Raw genomic sequence first — 22,383 nt, forward strand, 5'->3', positions numbered from 1 at the left:
ATAATAATATTATAGGATAATTTAAAAAATAACAAAAAATCGATACAATAATACTTATAATACTCATTTAGTTTCAAGTGACATTTGATCTTTTTGTTATCTCATTTTGTTTTTTTCTGGATCTAAGTAAAATTGCTCACTGTAGTCAGTTTAATTTGGAGAAAGTTTTATTGCCACTCATGGTAAATTCCAAAAAGACCCCACACACTAGGGGAAATATTTTAACAACTATTATTTACCAAGCAATAAATTTGTGTAAATCATTAGTGAAAGTTCATACTGGATTCAACAAATATTCTCATTCATAGAGTTCAATGGATCGCACATCCAAAATTGCTGGCTCTAGATATATTTAAGCACATGTAAAAACCTGTATGGTAAATTTATAGTATCAGAAGTGTTGATTGGTATAAGAAAAGATTGAACTTTATAGTATAAATAAATCTGTCATTAATATTATGTTCTCATAGTGAATTAATGAAGAAACAAGGATGTACATGTGTAATAGGAGTATGATTCTTATAATATAATAAATGATCGTATTTTCAATTCATCAGGAAAATCCTTTAGAGAACTTAAACACAGCATTCAATGTAGCAGAACAGCACTTAGATATTCCAAGAATGTTGGATCCAGAAGGTAACTATTATGTGTTCATATTTAGGATTTCTGTTCTTTATCCATGTTCATATACTTTTTATTTAGTTTAGATAAAAATGAGAGACTAGACTTATATATGCAGTTTTCATCAAGTGTCATCAAAAATTGAAATTGTTATTAGGTCACTGAGTGAGGAACCCTTAATAATGGGTCAATGAAATTTGATAGGCAGTTGCCTTACTATTTGATCTTTTGATCTTTTGATTATGAAAATAATTTGCCCTCTCTATCAACTTTTTAAATTTTTTACAGGTCTTATATGTTCAATTTCAACATTTAACTATCAAAAAGTACACAGTGGAGAAATATCTCTGTAGCAATAATTTATAAACCTGGAATTTAATTTATTATCAATAAAAGAATATCTTTTACTCAAACATGTTTTAATTATTATACGACCGCAAATTTTGAAAAATTTTTTGTCGTATATTGCTATCACGTTGGCGTCGTCGTCCGAATACTTTTAGTTTTCGCACTCTAACTTTAGTAAAAGTGAATAGAAATCTATGAAATTTTAACACAAGGTTTATGACCACAAAAGGAAGGTGGGGATTGATTTTGGGAGTTTTGGTCCCATCATTTTAGGAATTAGGGGCCAAAAAGGGCCCAAATAAGCATTTTCTTGGTTTTCGCACTCTAACTTTAGTTTAAGTTAATAGAAATCTATGAAATTTTGACAAATGGTTTATGACCACAAAAGAAAGGTTGGGATTGATTTTGGGAGTTTTGGTTCCAACAGTTTAGGAATTGGGGCCAAAAAAGAGCCCAAATAAGCATTTTTCTTGGTTTTTGCACAATAACTTTAGTTTAAGTAAATAGAAATCAATGAAATTTTAACACAATGTTTATGACCACAAAAGGAATTTTGATATTGATTTTGGGAGTTGAGGTCCCAACAGTTTAGGAATTAGGGGCCAAAAAGGGACCCAAATAAGCATTTTTCTTGGTTTTCACACCATTACTTTAGTATAAGTAAATAGAAATCTATGAAATTTAAACACAAGGTTTATGACCATAAAAGGAAGGTTGGTATTGATTTTGGGAGTTTTGGTCCAAACAGTTTAGGAATAAAGGGCCCAAAGGGTCCAAAATTAAACTTTGTTTGATTTCATCAAAAATTGAATAATTTGGGTTATTTGATATGCCGACGCTAACTGTGTTTGTAGATTCTTAATTTTCGGTTCCGTTTTCAAATTGTTCTACATTAAGGTCCAAAGGGTCCGAAATTAAACTTAGTTTGATTTTAACTAAAAATGAATCCTTGGGGTTTTTGGATATGCTGAATCTAAAAATGTACTTAGATTTTTTATTATTGGCCCAGTTTTCAAGTTGGTCCAAATCGGGGTCCAAATTTAAACTTTGTTTGATTTCATCAAAAATTGAATAATTGGGGTTCTTTGATATGCCAAATCTAACTGTGTATGTAGATTCTTAATTTTTGGTCCCGTTTTAAAATTGGTCTACATTAAAGTCCAAAGGGTCCAAAATTAAACTAAGTTTGATTTTAACAAAAATTGAATTCTTGGGCCTCTTTGATATGCTGAATCTAAACATGTACTTAGATTTTTGATTATGGGCCCAGTTTTCAAGTTGGTCCAAATCAGGATCCAAAATTATTATATTAAGTATTGTGCAATAGCAAGAAATTTTCATTTGCACAGTATTCAGCAATAGCAAGAAATCTTCAATTGCACAGTATTGTGCAATAGCAAGAAATCTTCAATTGCACAGTATTGTGCAATAGCAAATATTTTCAATTGCACAGTATTGCACAATAGCAAGAAATATTTAATTGCATAATATGTGCAATAGCAAGAAATTCCAATTGGATTTCAATTGGAGTTATCTTTCTTTGTCCAGAATAATAGTTGAATCAACTTCAATCATTGTTTTATACAATATACAATGTATATTCACTTTTACTACCAACTGATAGATTAAAACAATCTTTACCATTCAGTGATAACATGTCAAGCACTTTTTTTACATTTTAATATTTTATGATGTATTTAATTGAGTGGTTATTGTTGCAAACTTCATTAGAAATTTGAATTGAGATCAGTTTTGAAATAAGGGAAAGGGGGATGTGAAAAAAAAATTGGGGGGTCAATTTTTTTCATTTCAGATTTCATAAATAAAAAGAAAATTTCTTCAAACATTTTTTTGAGAGGATTAATAGTCAACAGCATAGTGAATTGCTCAAAGGCAAAAAAAAAATTTTAAGTTCATTAGACCACATTCATTCTGTGTCAGAAACCTATGCTGTGTCAAGTATTTAATCACAATCCAAATTTAGAGCTGAATCCAGCTTGAATGTTGTGTCCATACTTGCCCCAACCGTTCAGGGTTCAACCTCTGCGGTCGTATAAAGCTGCGCCCTGCGGAGCATCTAGTTTTTTATGTTGTAATCTTATTTTTTTTAAATTTGAATTTTTATTTAAAATGTCAACAACAATTTTATCAGTCTTGAGTCAGAACAAATCTTTATTGTAATCAGTTAATAACAGTTTGGAAATTTTTCTTCCAGATATGGTAAATTCAGTGAAACCAGATGAAAGATCAGTGATGACCTATGTATCAGCATATTATCATGCATTCTCTGGTGCACAACAGGTAAATTGGGATTGTAAAGTTGACCATATGATTGTGGTACATATCAATGAGACAGCAACCAAACAACACATCAATAACTAAACAGACATTTAGTGGTACCAAGCTCTGAATGAACAAAGTCTCATCAAGTCTAGAATGTTACAGACACTTTCAAAGATCTGCCATAAAAATACTCCTTCAAGAACAAAGAACAATAAGATATGAATTGAGAATACTGCAGATACTATATCTGGATTAAAAATAGCACACAAAATGTTTATAATATGAGTAATAACATCAGGGTTTCCACTGGCGGTCGCCATTTTCGCAATTTGCGATGATGTATGATATGACAAATTGATATGGTTAAATGGCTTCTGCCACATGTCACAAAAGGAATTTATTAGCCACTTTGCGACGCACGTGTTTGAAGCAAATTTTTTACGCTTCCTCTCCTTCTTTCAAGGATAGTCTAGAAGAGAAAATTGTTGTTATGACGAAAAATGTTCAAAAGCAAGAAAGGTCTCTGATTTAAAACTTTTATCATTTAACTTTCATATAGATCATTGATATGAGTGGGTATTTCAAAGTCGTTTCAGTTACACACATGTTTCAAGCATATAGTTTTACTTGTTTACGATGGTCTAGAAAAGAAAACTGTCGTTATGAAGAAATCTATTCAAAAGGTTGACATGAGAGTAACCCTTCAATGTAATGACTACACCTCACACGAGGGATCAATTCCAAGTGATAAGATGCTTCGTTTTGTTGTAAAAAACACTTCTTATTTAGGGGTGGCTGGAACAAAAGGAAAATTTTAAAGGAAAATATATTTGTGTTACTTGGCGAAAAAATTAATAAAGTGGCGAAAGAGGTGGCGAAAATAATTGACCCAGGGGAAACCCTGAATAACATATTAAAGAAAGAAGGTGGGATCAAGTTCTATTAATCTTACATATTTGAAAAGCAGACACCTTAAAATAATACTGAGAAATGCAAATGGTACAAGTCAAAATTGTTTCTAAAGATAAACAGCTTTTTTTTCTTCATAAAAAGACGAGATCAAAATGTAGGGTGCATTTAGTGTTGCAATTAATCTATTGAAAACATTTCAACCTAAAAAAAAAGGAATTGTTCTCTGCTGCATTAAAATAGATATAAATGACTTTCTTTTTCTTATAGCATTCTTGTCTCCATTTTGGGAAGGAGGTCTTGAGGTCTACACCCCCTGAATATAAATAAGACATAGAAGTTGGTATCGGGATTTTTTTCTCTGCTAAGCACACAGTATTTAAGGATTTAGCCCAAAAACAGGTTAAGAGTAGTGTGTATTTGTTAGTTGTGTAGGGTGACATGTTTAGGAGAAATGGAAGTGTAGATAAAATACAAGTAGGTTAGTTGTGTAGGGTGACATGTTTTGGAGAATAGAAGTGTAGATAAAATACAAGTAGGTTCAAAATCATATTACATCAACATGTTCACATTAACATCTAATATTAATATTTATTACAGGCAGAAACAGCCGCTAATAGAATCTGTAAGGTTCTTAAAGTCAATCAAGAAAATGAAAGATTGATGGAAGAATATGAAAGACTAGCCAGTGATGTAAGTATTGAAATTAAAAAAAAAATCAACGAACTTTTGTACAATTTATATATCCGTGAGCAGTTACTGGTATTGTTTGATATTTTTTTAGTTATTAGCAATCCTGGTTTATGACAAACAACATCTGCCTCATTGCACAACAAGATGAATTCCAAGAGTTTGGTTTATTTCTTAGTTTCATTATTTCATAAAAAGTAGCAAACAACAAAGTATTTCTGTGACAAGAACAAAGTTACATTTCATTTGAAATCAAAGTGTAACTTAATTTCTCTGGTAGACTATGGACACATTTCAAAAAATTTGATATTATATATTGACCTTGTGAATTTCTTTGAGCATTTTACTTTTTGGATAGTGGTGATGATCTGTGTAGTAAGATTAGGTGCCAAGTCATGCTTTATTAAAGCATTATATTTTTTTGTGGACTTTAAAAACTTTAAAGACACAGATTGTAGTTGTTTGTTTACTGTGTATCAATCATGAAAATTCAAAATAAAAGACCTGCTGTATATTTCATTTGTTTAAGATATTTAAATTTATTTTATGTCTGTTTTGATTCACAAACAGTATTATAAATAAATGATATGAAATCAAATTTTGGAATTACTTTTCAAATGATATTGTTTTCTTCAGCTTCTTGAATGGATCAAGAAAACCACACCATGGTTAGAAAACAGAACAACAGATAACACCTTACCTGGTACTCAACGCAAATTAGAAGAATTCCGTGATTACAGACGGAAACATAAACCTCCCAAATTAGAAGATAAAGCTAGGCTAGAAAACAGTTTTAACACATTACAAACTCGGTTAAGGCTGAGCAACAGACCAGCTTATCTACCAACAGAAGGAAAAATGGTCTCAGTAAGTAAACAAGCAGGACTGGGAAGGTCTTTAATGTAAGAAGTGGTCAACACCCCAAAAAAATATATATGGTAGTATGTAGATTTTGTAAAACCACAAAATCTACTACTAAATTAAGGGGTTTCATTTCATGAATATAATTATTACATCTCATTAGACATTGAAAATGGGCTAATGCGGTATAAAGCAACCAACAATCAATCTGACAATCATTGAGAATGACAGGATTTGTTGAAAACTTATGTTAGATGGGTAGATAACTAGAAGTTGTTAATTAATTTCCTTCAAACAGTTGAAATTACATATTATTGCACTAAAAGTTTATAACAATCATTTAATTTAAATATCATGGAATTTGAGGGCTAATATAGACCCTTTGTGAACTAACTCTTTTAAATTGACTTCTCAAGATAAAATTTACTTTCTCAAGCATTATTGTAGAAGGAAAAAATGCTTGAGAAAGTGAATTATATCTTGAGAAGGAAATATTGTCTTGAAACACCTTGTTATAATTTGCTTCAGTCACAGATACAGCAATTCTTTCATTTGAAGTTTTTTTTTGTGAAAATGAGATTACTTTATATACTTTGTTCTTCTTTTGTATAGGATATTGCAAATGCTTGGAAAGGCTTAGAACTAGCAGAAAAAGGCTTTGAAGAATGGCTCCTCTCTGAATTACAAAGGTTTGTAATTTATATATGTGTTTCATATTGTAATGTATGATGTTTGTTCTATTTTTGTCGAGCCTTCGACTTTAGTCGAAAAAGCGAGACTAAGCGATCCTACTTTCCGTTGGCGGCGGCTTCCACAAATATTCACTCTGTGGTTAAAGTTTTGAAATTTTGATAACTTTCTTAAACTATACTGGATTTCTACCAAACTTGGACAGAAGCTTGTTTATGATCATAAGATAGTATTCAGAAGTAAATTTTGTAAAAATAAAATTCCATTTTTTCTGTATTTTACTTATAAATGGACTTTGTTTTTTTCTGCAGGGAAACATTACATTCACTCTGTGGTTAAAGTGTTTAGAATTTTAATAACTTTCTTAAACTATCCTTGGTTTGAACCAAACTTTGAGAGAAGCTTGTTTATGATCATAAGATAGTATCCAGAAGTAAACTTGTAAAAATATAAATCCATTTTTTCCGTATTTTACTTTTAAATGGACTTAGTTTTTCTGCAGGGAAACATTACATTCACTCTGTGGTTAAAGTTTTTAAAATTTTAATAACTTTCTTAAACTATCCTGGGTTTGTACCAAACTTGGACAGAAGCTTATTTATGATCATAAGATAGTATCCAGAAGTAAATATTGTAAAAATATAAATCCATTTTTTCTGTATTTTACTTTTAAATGGACTTAGATTTTCTTCCAGTTAACATAACATACAGTCGGCAGTTAAAGTTTCCAAAACATTAATTAGATTCATTAACTATCCTAGATTTTTACCAAACTTGGACAGAAGTTTCGTAAAATCAAAAGATAGTATCAAGAGGAATATTTTTATTGATTTTTTTCCTCATTTTTTGTTGAGCCTGCGATTTACAGCAAAAGTAGGCGAGACACTGGGTTCCGCAGAACCCTTACAAATTTTTATTTGAACAACACTGGATATTTGTGTTAGCTGAATCAGAAGTCAACTGTAAGATGCCTTATATATCAAAATAGTTGCTGTACACTGTCAAAACTTTGTCTCTTTGATTGAAGACAATTTATGAACGAATTGGTGGATTTTAATGACCTTGACGCTGATATTTAACATTCCTTACTGATTTGGAGAACAGGTCAATTCTCAACATATCAGTATTTAAATCTTTAGATACTCACAATATTTCACAAATGCATAAAAAACATGAACAAATTGGAATTCAGATATGTGATTACAAAATTTTTAAATCTCTCAGCTGCACCAAGTGCCAATAACCATTGTCACTCCCATATGATGAAAACAAGATGTATATATATTAAAAATGTAATAAATATTTGTAAAAAACATCAGACTTTAAGTTTAATTTAATTGACATGTGTAAAATTGAGAAGGGATTGAATTTACCACTGTGTGTCTATGCCTCAAGTTTAACCCTTTCATAGCTTATGGATTATGATTTGCAGGTTAGAACGTTTAGATCACCTTGCCCAGAAGTTTCGACACAGATGTGAAATTCATGAAGAATGGGCTGAAGGAAAAGAAGATATGTTGCAAAGTCAAGATTATCTTAAATGTAGACTAAATGAATTGAAGGTAATTATTATGGTTAAAGCTCAGAATTGAAAGTTCTATTTCATTTGTATAAAGAGAAACCAGCCATTAATTAAATCTTGGCAATATTAGTTTAATTTATTAGCTGAATTAAGCTTTGAACTAGCTTTCAGTAATTTTTAGTACTCTTAGATCACCACTTCATGCATGTGGGTTTTTGTCGAGCCTTTGAATTTAGTTGAAAAAGTAAGACATAGCTATCCTACATTCTGTTGGCAGGGGCAACACATATTCACTCTGTGGTTAAAGTTTTTGAAATTTTAATGACTTTCTTAAACTATCCTGGATTTCTTCTAAAATTGGACAGAAGCATTTTTATGATCACAAGTTAGTATCCAGAAGTAAATTTTGTAACAATAAAATTCCATTTTTTCTGTATTCTACTTATAAGTGGACTTAGAAAGCATAACATTCACTCTGTTGTTCAAGTTTTTAAGATTTTAATAACTTTCTTAAACTATCCTGGATTTGCACCAAACTTGCACATTAGCTTGTTTCTGATCAAAAACTAATATCTAGAAGGTAATTTTGTTATCTGTATTTTACTTAAAAATGGACTTAGTTTTTCTTCCAGTTAACATTACATACAGTCAGCAGTTAAAGTTATTTAAACATTAATAAGATTCGTAAACTATTCTGGATTTTTACCAAATTTGGACAGAAGCTTCTTACAATCAAAAGATAGCATTGAGAGGAATATTTTTATTGATTATTTTATTCATTTTTGTTGAATCTGCGATTAACAGCAAAAGTTGGCAAGACATTGGGTTCCATGGAACCCTTACAATTTTTTTTGGACAAAGATTTGCATTCTATATAGCCTTTATAGAAGAGTTAAAATAATACGTATAGTTAAAGTTATTGTATCTTTTGATAGGCAATGAAAAAGAAACATGAAGCTTTTGAAAGTGACCTGGCAGCACATCAAGATAGAGTAGAACAAATTGCAGCTATTGCTCAAGAATTAAAGTAAGTTTCATTGGCTGTAATGGTTAACAGGCAAACATTACATTTTATACTATAAATTATCAAGAACAATTCCAGCCAGTCAATACTATGATACTATTAGAAGCCCATTTAGTAATGGTTGGTCTTGATCTTGCTATAAGTTGTGTTCTCTTTTAGTTCTTCAACATTGAAAAGTCGAGATGAAGTACATCAATTATAGCACTGCACCTTCAATTGACTAACAGAGTCAAATCAAAGACCTAAAATTGGTATTTGATACTTCTAAGCTAAGCATTTAGCATTAAGTAGTACTTGGTTTGATAATGCTTCACCAGAAGAGGAAGATATTAATTCTAGGTCAATAGGGTCAAGGTCAAAGTAGCTACCTAAAGACTGATATCTTTAAAAAAAAAAAAAAAAAAAAAAAAAAAAAATGTGTATGTTATCTTTTAATCAGTATACCAACCATGGTTCAATGATTTCTCATGGGGTGAATTCTATAGGTCATGGTCAGATCAGGTATAGATAGACTTGGTTTAAGTAATGTTCAGAATGTTATGTTTTAACCATTTGTCCATGAATTGTCTCCACACTTTATAATCTTTATTGCTTAACTCCCCAAATTAGTACCTGACAAACTATTTTTGTGCTACAATTCATTAAGATCTGATATAGTGCTTCTGTAATTTTACAATAATAATTTTCATGTTTTTCAGTGTTTTACATTATCATGATGTTCAAACAGTCAATACAAGGTGTCAAGTGAGTAAATATTTAAGAAGTATTCACTAGAACTATAATTGAAGTACTAATTCAGTGTTCTCCCCAAGAATTTCAGCACAATGGTATGCTTGGTAAAAGTCATGTGTTGAGAAAAAAATTTAAAACAACTTGTTATAAATTTCATGTGCCAAAGCTTCTTTCTTGATTTACCTCTAACTGACCTAACTGGAGAAATAGTTTGAGTAAAACTCAAGTTTACACCTTTACTGAAGAAAAAGATTGATTAAAAATTAAGTTTACACCTTGAATGGAGAAAAAGATTGATTAAAAATTCAGTTTACACCTTGATGAAGAAAAAGATTGATTAATAATTAAGTTTACACCTTGAATGGAGAAAAAGATTGATTAAAAATTAAGTTTACACCTTGACTGGAGAAAAAGTTTTGAGTAAAATTTAAGTTTACACCTTGACTGGAGAAAATGATTGATTAAAAGTGAAGTTGCACCTTGACTGGAGAAATATTTTTGAGTAAAACTTAAGTTACAACTTTACTGGAGAAACATTTTTGAGTAAATCTTAAGTTTACACATAGATTGCAAAAAACTTATATTTACACCTTGACTGGAGAAAAGAATTGCTAACTTTTTCGCTTTGTTTTATAGCTCATCTGCGATCAGTGGGACAGACTAGGAACATTGACGGCACAAAGACGTCAAGGATTAGAGGTAAATAATAGCTGACTTCTTCATTCTAGTAACACATAATCAATTAATTGGTTGATACTTTTTTTATAGTTTTTAAGAAAGTTTAAATGAGCTTTTTTTGACTCACTCAGTGAAATGATCTGTGTTCAAATTAAGTTAAAGATTTAGAAAATTAACAACTGAAAATATGTTGATTATTTACCCGTGATTTTCAAGAGTATCCTTTTGATATAAATTTATGAAATTCATATAACATTTACGTTTTTCCGAATAAGTTGAACATTTTTTAACTTTGCTATTACAGGAAGCTGAAAAAATATTAGAAAAAATAGATCAACTTTATTTAGATTTTGCCAAACGTGCTGCAGTAAGTATTTTGTCAATATATTTGTCTATTCTAAATAACAGCTGTGTAAACTGACCTTGACCTTTTATTGATGGTTCATTTATGAATGATATGTTTCCCTTTTTCAGTCAGTTTCTCAGTTACTGTAAGTAATTATTCAACAACATATGGGCTTTAGGATCATGTATGTCAGACATGAGTTAGCTAAGCTTGGCTTCATTTTCATAGTTATTCATTGATTTACACAAAGTGATCTTTATAAATTTGATATAATTATTCTGTAGAATGGTTCTAGAGTGTTTATATTGAATTATACATAGGAGACAATTCAGCATGTCTACTCTTGTATCAAATATTATATTGAACTATTTTAATAAACATTAATTTCTCATCATAAATAACCTGAGAGATTTGGGAGTCACCACCTTGTCATGTGTGTTTACAGCTCATGATGTTTATAGTTGTTGATGTTTTTTTTTATTTTTCAGCCATTCAACAATTGGTTAGATGGTGCTAAAGAAGATTTACTAGATATGTTTATAGTTCACAGTATTGAAGAAATTCAAGTAAGTGAGAATGGATGGTCTGTATTATTGTATATTAACCATCTCATAAAAATTGGTTCTCAGTACAACTTTCTACAGTGTTAAGAATTTCAGCAAGATTTTAAATTCAAAATAAGATCACACAAACCTTAATGGTTTTTTGTTGGGGAAATATATATTAAAGGGGATGTTTATTTCTCTAATTTTTGTGCTATTTACACATTTCCTGACCGGTGTGAGAAAAATATTTCATCTCACTAGTGAAAAATCTGTTCTCGGCAAATGATTAGTCGGAATTTGATTGTTTTGTTTTCTTCTGAATTTTCCTATTGTGACACCATGAAAAAAGCGGTAATGCCTGAATACAATGCATATTAAGATTACAAGTTTCTGAAAACCTTTGAAAAAGAAGGTTAAAATCATTGGAGAAACAGATTCCAACACTATAACTCGTGTATTATGATATTTCTCCACTCTCGACAGTTAAAATTTAGTTATTTAAAGAGCTCGGCAAGCTTTGCTCTTAAAATAATAAAAATTAACTCTCTGCAGTGAAGGAATCTATATAATGTCAATGAGACAGCATACCAAAAGCAAACAGCGAGGACGTTAAGAGATCTTCAACAACTGACAAGTGTGTATACAATATATAACACTAATTCATCTAAAAAAATTGACACATTCTACATATAATGAAACATTTTTGGACCTGGAAATATGCATAAAGGTTCCAAATACTTGTAAATACTTCTTTTATATGTTGTTCTTATTGACCAGGGTTGGAAAAAACTGGGAAAACGCTGAATTTACTGTGGTTTAATTGGGTAATATCTATGAAAACTGGCCTAAATCTTCAAGAGGATTCAGTTGTTTATTACAAATGCATTGATGAAGCAGAGACATCATCTGTGTCCCATGGACAAATATTTATTTTTCTAGACCCAGTTATTTTATATTTTACATATTCACCTCAATTTATTTTTAGGATTTAGTAGAAGCACATGAACAATTCAAAGGAACTTTAGGTGAAGCTGACAAAGAATTTAATTCTATAATGAACTTGGCTAATGAAGTACAGAGATTATGTCAACAGTATGGGTTAACGTTGAGAGAGAATCCATACACCACAGTCAGTCCATCAGTTAGTATACTTATTATCTCAGGCTTATGCAGACATACAGTTAATTTAAGAATAACAAACAGTAGAAGAAATAAGCATCCTTAGCAGGCCTACAACTACTAATAAGGTCTTATCATTTCATCATCATTTGGCTTCAGTAAGCTTTGGTTTGGTGGATGCATATTTAAAAAAGAAATATTTTTTGTATCTCTGAGACCAGACAAAGTCAATACTGTTAGGATTATCAAGTCTTTATTTTTTCTGTTTTTTTAACTTGTTAGATTTTTTCAAATGATTGAAAAAGATGTGTGTATGTTTTCTCACTCAGGTACTGAATTAAAGAAATAGCAACCGCAAACAGCAAGAAAACTAAATCACAGATCAATATGAATAAAATAATATCCAATGATTTCAAAGATGTTTCTAGGTTTAATTTTGATCACAATCCATTTTATTGTTGAAGTGCTATTTATGATTGTTGAAAATAATTGCTTAGTTTTATGCTTGTTTTCCTTCCATAGGAGGTTAGTATACAGTGTAGTATACAGTGTAAGTTAGTTGTCATCTACTGAACTGTCATGGTTGTAATGTAGGTGTACTTTATTATCTTAAGGATGTTCTCTACTCTTGTTTTTTACTTTTTGTCAGATATTCAGAATTCTCTTGTTTTATCCATTTCCTTTTATAATTTTATTACATATATTTAAAAGGGCCATTTTTAAAAATCTTATAAAATCCTTATTTTTTTTTTCATAGTTCTAGAAAATTGATGACAATGACAATTGGATGAAAAATTACGAGAAAGAATCAATTCCCACCTTCAACGGCTTATAACTCAAAAATATTGATATGAACCAATCTTTTTATTATGCTTTTTAAGTTCCATTAATTATACACTTTCATGACTTTCTATTAATAACAGTCTTTTCAAGAGATTGTTATTATGAAACAAAGAAGAGCATTCTTAAAGGCTTTTTTTGTTAGATTATTTGAAATTGTTGTCTAAATATTCCTCACTTTGTATCTTGCAAACAAGAAATTTTAATCTACACAAATTTGAGAGGACAAAAATAGGATAAGAAAATTGAGAGAGCTATATAATCTTCTCCCCCTGTGTAGAATTGAATGGACACATCATGACAGTTCAGCATATCTGTAGCTTCATTTCATCTAACTTTCATTTTCATCCACTAAACAGTGCAGAACTATATATTGTTAGCAACTCTGAAAAGAGTAGACTGGTGCAAGTGATAATTTTTAACAAATGTAAAATTTATGTTGTTGGGTATTGGGTAAACTTAAACCTTATTGAAATACATGCTGCATTAATGGTATAATAATGAAATCTGTACTTATGTTTTTAAATCCATAAAATATATCATTATGGAGTTTGCTAATATTTTGGATCTACCATTAATGCAACATTGCATTCTTTAAGAGAGTAGTACATGTAACAAAAATGAATGGCTCTATATTGCAGCATCAAGTCTTTGTAATAAAAGCAATAACATAAATGATGACGGGTCAGTTAAAGTTAGCAGGAATTTTATAAATTATGTACAATGTACATCTCTGCTTAAAACTTTATTCTACTTCCTGATCAACAGCCTCAATGTGTGAATATTCTGCCACTGTGGAGATTGAAGTTCAGGGTTCTTATTGCCATTTATTCATTTATCACATGAATGGTTTATTAATTAAGTTAAGTCACTGAAGTAAATCTTTTGAAATTATGAAATGCATCATGAACTACAAAATACTGATTCAAGTATGGTGTATCTTGAATATCTAACTCTTGAGAATTACAGACCCTATTTATCAAAATATGTTTTCTGAATTGGTATTAAAATTCTCCTTATGCAATTCATTTCCTTTCATAAATTTGTTTTGCAGATCTGATATTTTACTAATTTTAGTTTAAATGAAAATTTGGATATTTTTTTTTTATTTTGTGGACAAGTATCATTTAAACTTAAAATTTTAATTTCTATTGAACAAATTTTATTATATTTTCACACAATGTAAAAGAACCTAAAACACAGGTGAATTAAGTTTTTTGCTTACTTGACATTTTCTGTTGGGCCTTGCCACTGCAAAATCTTGTATTCTACCATTACAGTGATAACCCATATATGTATGGCAAATCCTTGATTTTAGATATCTGTGATTACCCAATTTTAATTCATTGTTCTTTTGTTGGTGGTTTTTTTTTTTAACAATTGACATGTTTGTTTTAAGAAAATCCCTGCCTTTTTAGTTTGAAGAAATCATTTTTCAAGTAAAATAAATGTTGGAATTGACTATAATTTTATAGAATTATTGGAGACTTAATAAAAAAAAAACCAACAATATTTCCAATAGAAATTAATGCAATTATTGGAGCCTTTCATTTGTTTAACTAACCATATGATGTTGCATATATGTATAACCATGTCAATCTGTTATAAAATGTCAATTATTTACTAACATCTATATGATATACAGGTAAAAGGATGTAAAGAATTTTTGGTGTTGTTTTGGTGTACAATTATATATGTCCTAAATTTAGGTTCATTTCTTATTTATATACTATAAAACCAAGTAACTGTTGTGTTAGAAAACTTAAACAACAAAATATCAGAAAAGCTTTTCACATCTGAAGATTTCAATTCTATTTTAATATACTTTGAACATGTTTATTATGTATGAGTAAGATATTGTCAAAAGAAATATACTATTAATATTCTTTATTATTTTCTTGTAAACAACAATTTAGATATTTTGATCCAAAAATCTGTAAACAAGATTAAATTTTCATTTAAACATTTGAAGAAAAAGATATTGGTTTACATGAATTGTATTGGTTTTAAAAATAAGTTTATTGTAACAATTGTAAAGCTTGATTGATAGATTGATTGATTGATTGTTGCTTGCTGAACATTAAATGGAAAATATTGCATGCATATTAAGGACAAGAACAAATTAACATTAACAGGCTCTGTTAGGTGGGACAACAAGGGTGAATGAAGGGAAATTTTGGGAAATATGGATGTGTTTGATAGGGACAACTTTGAAGGAAGAGTTTCACTGCTAGAAAAGATGGCCATATACACTCTTGTCGGTTTATTAGCAATTATAGAAATTATAGGATTCCTGATACAAAAACAGTTTCCACCACAGATTTAAAAATTGCTTATTATGTCCACTCTATTACAAACCTCAGTTGAGTTATATCATATGCTGCTGTTGTTATCCTTGTATACGTCATGATTGCACTAAAATTCTGGCTTGTATCAATTTTATTTTTTGTCACTGGTGTTCTAAGAGCATCTGTTTGACTGTTTATAACTTGTTTTAAATGATATTTTCTTTTCTAAGGACATCTCTAATAAATGGGGAGAAGTCAAACAGTTAGTTCCCAAGAGAGATAGAACATTACATGATGAAAGAATTAAACAAGAAAATAATGAGAGACTTAGAAGACAGTTTGCACAAAAAGCAAACATTGTTGGACCTTGGATAGAGAATCAGCTAGATGGTGTTGCATCAATTGGTGTTGCAGCTAGAACCTCTCTGGAAGAGCAACTGAACAAACTTCGTCAATTTGAAAAAGCAACAGATTCATACAGAGTTCATATGAATGAACTTGAAAGATACAATGAGGTAAGTCGCATAGCAATGTTGAATAGATGACAGTACAGATATAGCATTATAAAAGTGGGGGCTATTTAGTAAAAACCTTGTTCGTGCTGATTTCCAAAACATATTTTCCTCACAAAAATAACTGATTAGTATTACTTCATATTTCGTATGTTGACACTGGTAAGGTGTGAGCACTTTTCAGATCTTTCAGGTGCCTGCTTCCTGTTATTGCTCAGAAACTTTCATATAATTTTTGTCACACTTTTTTCAATTCTCAACAGAATGACTTCATATTTGGTCAGCACCTAAATAGTAATGAGTAGTAAGATGTGTGCCCTTATTTTATCTTTCAGAAATCTTATTCCTGTAATCAGATGATTTGAGTTATGAAAGGGATTAAACTTAACATGACAATCATTAACATGTGCATTCTTGTTTAATGCTGCAAAAATAAAAAGCAATTTGTTTAAGGCAGAAGAGACCAGTATAAAATAATCGTTTAAAATTTTTTGATTTTGTGAGAACAAATTTGCTATGAAGTTACATTGCTGGATAAGTTATTGTAGAATGATATCAATCACTGCTTGTTACTTTCAGGAAGTACAGGAATCTTTGATATTCGAGAACAGATACACACACTACACAATGGAGGTAAGGATTATTGATCAGCAGTTAACTTTGTGTCAGAAATCATTGGAAAGAATAAAAATAAAATTAGCAGCCAACAGTACTAATGAATTAGTTTATTTAAAAAATTGCAAGGTGACAAAATTTGGGCTGTAGGAGCATATTTGTAGCTTACAGTTATTGTTTTAAAAAGAATTTAGTCTATTGGAATGACTTACAGGGAACATAAAGTTAACATGTTTAATACAAACAAAAGACAAATCTGTAATATGCATTTGAACCAGATTATTTTGGAAATTAAAACAGTAATAACAGAATAAATAAAAGACCTGTTGTCAAAAAATGATATCTTACTATGTATTTCAGACACTCCGTGTTGGATGGGAGCAATTGTTAACAGCGATTGCCAGAAACATCAATGAAGTAGAAAACCAGGTAAGTCTTTTGTCTGCTTAAGGAGCAGAAATTTGTTTACAATAGCTTTTTATATATTGCTCTTTGATGGTCAGCTGTGGGCCAAATCGTTTTACTCCTTGCAATCTGTTAGCCTATGTAAAAACTGTAAAAGACCAAAATTAACAACAATACAAGATCTACACTAGTGAGTGGAAGAAATATTCTGGGATATTATTTGTACTGAAAGAAATATTTCAGTATTTGTTCCTTACAGAGTAAAGGATATAGAATATATGGTCCAACAGAAACAGATATAAAAGCATGATTTATAACAATGTTTCCAGAGGAACAAACATGCCTTGAAAATCTAGACAACATGGCCTTGATGGCTAAAAAAAACATAATGCAAGAATTGTCTTGCAACTTTAATACCCTAACAAAAAGGTAAAATTATACAATTACAAAAAATCAAAATGACAAGATCTGCCGACTCCCAATTTTCATGTTTTGCCTTTTATCATAAGAACTATAATACAGTAAAAAAAAAAATCAACTGCACAATACTGTACGCACAAAAATGCTAATATGAGATGAACCGTTAGATGATTCCTGAAGGTGTTTAAATCCTTCAATGACTATTTTTATATGTTTTGAATTATCTCAGTGGAGCATCTTAGTTGTCAACTATCATATGAAACACATGCAGAATTTTTTATATGATGATTTTTGAAATAAAATGCTGGACAAGTCTAAATTGACAGTGGACGAATAAATGCCAAGTGGTGATATTATTTACATTTTGATAAGTTTGTTTTATAATATAATTTTGGCCTATTTACAGATTTTGACAAGAGACTCTAAAGGCATCAGTGAAGAACAGATGAATGAATTTAGAGTATCATTTAATCACTTTGATAAAAACAGATCCCGGCGATTAGAACCTAAAGAATTCAAAGCTTGTCTGGTCAGTCTGGGTTATAATATCAGGGATGATAGACAGGTAAGAAAATACAAATATAGTATTTAAGATTTTTAGTCTCACAATTACATTGGACAAGATTTGGAAATTTTACAAATTGGGACTTGGATGAGAGTGTTGTCTTGTTGGCAATCAAACCACATCTTTTTATATCTAGATAGTCCCATGATTTACTAGGCTACTACATACCTGTCATTATCAGGTATTGTCCTTAATGACAATTAGAAAAAAAATCATAAAATTATCTATGCTATTGAATGAGAAGACCACATTTTGTGTGTTGCTTCTCTTCCTTCTGCAATAAATTAATCATGCCTCTGTGTCCTAAAGATACAATGTGGCATTTATCATCCTTGCTTATGATTATTCAGTTTGGGTCATTTTGGGAGGAAAACAAAAATAAAGGTGTCTGGATATTGTTTCCATCATCGGACTGACTTTTGAGTCATAAAAGACTTCAGTTTAAGACTATTATAATTACACATAATTTTCATTAACTCAAATTATTTAGCAGAGGGGGGATAGGACCTTTTTTGGGACTCTGGGATCGGGCGTTTTTAAGCTCTGGATTTCAGGATTGACCCTTTCAGGATCTGGGAATTCTTTATTCGATTTTCAGGATTTTGGGATTATGTTGTTTGTAAGCTTGGGATTTCATTTTTTTAAGCCGGCGAATTCGGAATCAGGACCCCTCCTACCCTCCCTCATTTAGCTCCCTCTATCGGCCAGTGTTGATCGATAGTGAGTCTGAATAAAACAACTGGATTAGTTGTGTTAAATTTTCATAAATACTGTGGATATGACAATTATTTTGAGTGTTATTCAGTATACTATGATCATACATATACTATATATTAAGTGGGAACTTATGCAAAAAAGTGATTTCTATATACTTAAATGTTTAGTAAAGACCATTCATTTATTATTATAGAAGCAATCTGGACAAACCAGTCATTTGAGTCTTTCGTCATTGTTGAAAATGCAAGTACGTGAAACTGGCTCTGTAGGGCCTCTAGTTATTACAGTTATGAATAAATTTTAGAATGTTTAAATAAGTGCATTACTTATTTCAGGGAGATGCAGATTTCCAGAGAATTATGTCAATAGTTGATCCTAACAATTCTGGCTATGTAACATTTGAAGCCTTCCTTGACTTCATGACTAGAGAAACCGCTGATACTGATACTGCTGAACAAGTTATGCAATCATTTAAAATATTGGCCGGTGATAAGGTAAGAAGTTTAATGTGATATTCTTGACTGTCTTTTTGTTCTTTTTCTATCAACATTATCAATGGAACTATGTTCTAGTGTTGTCTTTAACAATGTCATCATTCAGTAATATTATCAAACATTTTATAAAAAAAAAACTGTTTTAGAAGATTTTTTAAGATATTTTCCTTACTTTAATTTGTGAATTCCAGGGTTTATAATTACAGTTCTAACATGATTTGTTTTTTTATGAATGAAGTATCCGACGCCATAGAATGATGACGTAATAATTTAAGCTGTTTACGGGAAAAACATGCTTCTGATACCAAAAATCATCACAAGGAAACGTAAACAAACAAAGCTAAAATCAGCCCATTTTTTTTATACATAGACGACATATTAGTAAATTGTCATTAAAATTCATCCAAATATATCAAAATATGTTAGAGCATGTCAATAATTCTGTTTGCTCAGTTCTTTTACACCAAACTAAAAGTGCGGATATTTATGGGAACGGCAAGTATTTGCCTCTACCTAGGAGGCTTTGATCCAAAAGAATTGCCGTATTTGTCCTATTAGTATTGAAATAATTCAAAATATCGGCATAAAGGGCCAACCCGTGGTAAGATCTAGATATATCCAAGCCCCCATGAATTATTTCTTAAATAAACATTATTGATAAAAAAAATGTATCTGATTTAGATGGAACGTAAAGAAAATAAAGAAGAAAAAGCATCCTTTTTTTGTCAAAGTTGAAGGTTGCTGTTGCTAGAGTTTTTCTAAAAAGTTTTAAAGGAAATTTCTAGATGAAATCTCAACTAAGGCTTTTAGTCTATTCATGAATATTATCATGTACCTCCAGATCTGATGGGCTAATCAGAGTCATGGGAGTCCCTGCCTTGTTGCTTAGAAGAGAGTTTTAAATTTTTATTGTGTAAGACTGTCAGATGTTGGTTGATACTAGCTTTGTAGTTATTATAAGTGATGAAACTCAACAAAATGAATTAAAGTCTTATTATTATAATATATTCCTTTTGTTGATACTAGCTTTGTAGTTATTATAAGTGATGAAATTCAACGAAATGAATTAAAGTCTAATTGTTATAATATATTCCTTTTGTTGTATTTTGTAGCCTTTCATCACTGCACAGATCCTCAGACAAGAGCTGCCACCAGATCAAGCTGAATACTGTATCCAGAGAATGGCACCATACACTGGACGTGATGCTGTCCCTGGAGCACTCGATTACATGTCCTTCTCGACGGCACTGTATGGAGAAAGTGATCTATAAACCATGTTTTCATCACATATTACCTTCAATGGTCTTGCAGCATAGACATCCTTATTTTTACTGACTAGCATGATTTACTTTGTCATGACATATGTACGAGCAAGATATATTTCAATTTGTATTTTTATCAGATTTCTGTAAAGTTCAGAAAAAGCATGTTAGTTGCTGTATAGTTAAAATGAAAGCAATAGATTGTAGAATCGTGGATTCTGTGCTGCATCCCTGTCAAAGGTTTTGTCTGGTACCCAGATGGATGTATATGCAGACAACCTTACTGTTCATGCTATACATATTAGTATATTCCAGGTTTATTTTTAGGGGTATGGAGACTTTCAAAAATATTTATAGTAACACAATCAAAAACATTGAGGGTGAAGAATCTGAAATATACCTGTACATTTTGATATATTTATTTTATTATTACAAATTTAATATGGTATTTATATCATGATTTAAAACCTAACCAACTCAGAAAAAAATGTCCCAAATGTCTCTTTTGTCAAGTATGGATTTAAAAGAGTTTTACTAATTAACTAACTCTGATTAGAAATGGACAATTATGGGAAGGATGGATAATGTTAATACCATATATTGGCAATTGTGTTTTTATACATTGGTTATTGTTGATATTTTAATATATATTGCAAAATATGAAATTTGTTAAAGATATTTCAAGACTCAAGTTACTTGAACAAGAAATACATGGACCTATATCCTATGTTAATTTAGCAATGGTGCTTGTTACACTCTTATAGATGTATATATATGTATAACATTTTCAGTTTTATTTATTCTATTATTTTAGTTGGAGCAAGCTTTGCCTTAAATAATAACCTAGCAGTTTGTGCCATACTGACTGGCAGGGTATTTAATAAACAGACAAATCCAAGTCTATAACAAGCTGGCCTGTGTTATGTTTACTTCTATGAACATGTAATTCTGTAGTATATCTTGTTATAGGATAATTCTGTTCAGTTTTGTAAAAATTATGCATAACTGTCCACTTTTACAAGGTAGAACTATGCAATGTAATAGATAATTCCTGTAACTTGAGTCTTGTAAAGGTCTATTCAAGATGAAGAATATTGTCTGTGAAATAAGTTACGCAAGCGTCTTTATGGAACTTTGGTGCATGTTCCATTCATTTGTACTGGGTGGGAAACTTTCAATTAGTTACAAAATGGAAATCTACAATTTTTTATTCTGTAATCAAATGAGTATATTTTTGTTAACATATACTTGTTTTATATTTAAGTTATAACCCACATTTATTTTCGTTCTGTGAATCCCTTTAGTTTAACAACCTATGATTATGAATAGGTGCCTCCTTTACGACATTAAGTCAGTGTTTCCTCTCTACTTTTGTGATTATGCATATGGAGGACTTATCTACTTACTAGAGTCAATCAAAAGATTATATTTTAAAGTGTGATATGATGTGACCTTTGACCCACATTAAAGGCCTAAACGGTCACTGTCAGGGATGTTTAGGATTATTTTTACCTTAGAATGTATTCTTCATTGGAAATGACAGTTTGTAAAAATGAGAGTAACCTTGTAAAAGTATAAAATAATTTTTAAAATTTTAACATTTTAATTTGTAAAATTGCCAAAAAACGGGTGTAACCATTGTCCTGTTGTCAACTTTAAATGGGTAATGTGTCTGTGTGTGTGTCTGTATGCTATATGCTTTTTTAGCTTAATGGCCAGCTTGTACAAACTACCATCATGGTCTTGGTTTATAAGAATCCAATAAAGTCTTTCTACCCACCATTTGTTTCATTTATCAATGAAAGTTCTGCAGTGACTGAACAATGAAGGTAGTTGCATGTTTGATAATTTCAGCTTATCCTCACTCGGGGAGATATTCATGATATTCTCTAAT

At 30.5% G+C, this 22,383-nt stretch overlaps 1 protein-coding gene across 2 annotated transcripts in view; it reads left to right on the top strand.

Annotated features, from left to right (window-relative positions):
* Positions 1-20,935, top strand: part of LOC143069334 (alpha-actinin, sarcomeric-like) — a 35,554-nt gene extending 14,619 nt beyond the window's left edge. For both annotated transcript variants that reach the window (XM_076243915.1, XM_076243913.1), the window contains exons 6-23: positions 558-639; positions 3,188-3,273; positions 4,765-4,857; positions 5,491-5,721; positions 6,328-6,404; positions 7,838-7,967; positions 8,863-8,954; positions 9,650-9,695; positions 10,320-10,382; positions 10,666-10,728; positions 11,196-11,273; positions 12,238-12,393; positions 15,730-16,014; positions 16,591-16,644; positions 16,987-17,055; positions 17,858-18,016; positions 19,069-19,227; positions 20,340-20,935. In XM_076243915.1, coding sequence (XP_076100030.1) covers positions 558-639; positions 3,188-3,273; positions 4,765-4,857; positions 5,491-5,721; positions 6,328-6,404; positions 7,838-7,967; positions 8,863-8,954; positions 9,650-9,695; positions 10,320-10,382; positions 10,666-10,728; positions 11,196-11,273; positions 12,238-12,393; positions 15,730-16,014; positions 16,591-16,644; positions 16,987-17,055; positions 17,858-18,016; positions 19,069-19,227; positions 20,340-20,498 — 2,082 coding nt within the window. In that variant the 3' untranslated portion in view covers positions 20,499-20,935. The remainder of the gene's footprint in view (positions 1-557; positions 640-3,187; positions 3,274-4,764; positions 4,858-5,490; positions 5,722-6,327; positions 6,405-7,837; positions 7,968-8,862; positions 8,955-9,649; positions 9,696-10,319; positions 10,383-10,665; positions 10,729-11,195; positions 11,274-12,237; positions 12,394-15,729; positions 16,015-16,590; positions 16,645-16,986; positions 17,056-17,857; positions 18,017-19,068; positions 19,228-20,339) is intronic.
* Positions 20,936-22,383: the final 1,448 nt, after the last annotated feature.

The sequence above is a fragment of the Mytilus galloprovincialis genome, chromosome 3 (assembly GCF_965363235.1).
Source record: "Mytilus galloprovincialis chromosome 3, xbMytGall1.hap1.1, whole genome shotgun sequence".
Classification (NCBI taxonomy): domain Eukaryota; kingdom Metazoa; phylum Mollusca; class Bivalvia; order Mytilida; family Mytilidae; genus Mytilus; species Mytilus galloprovincialis.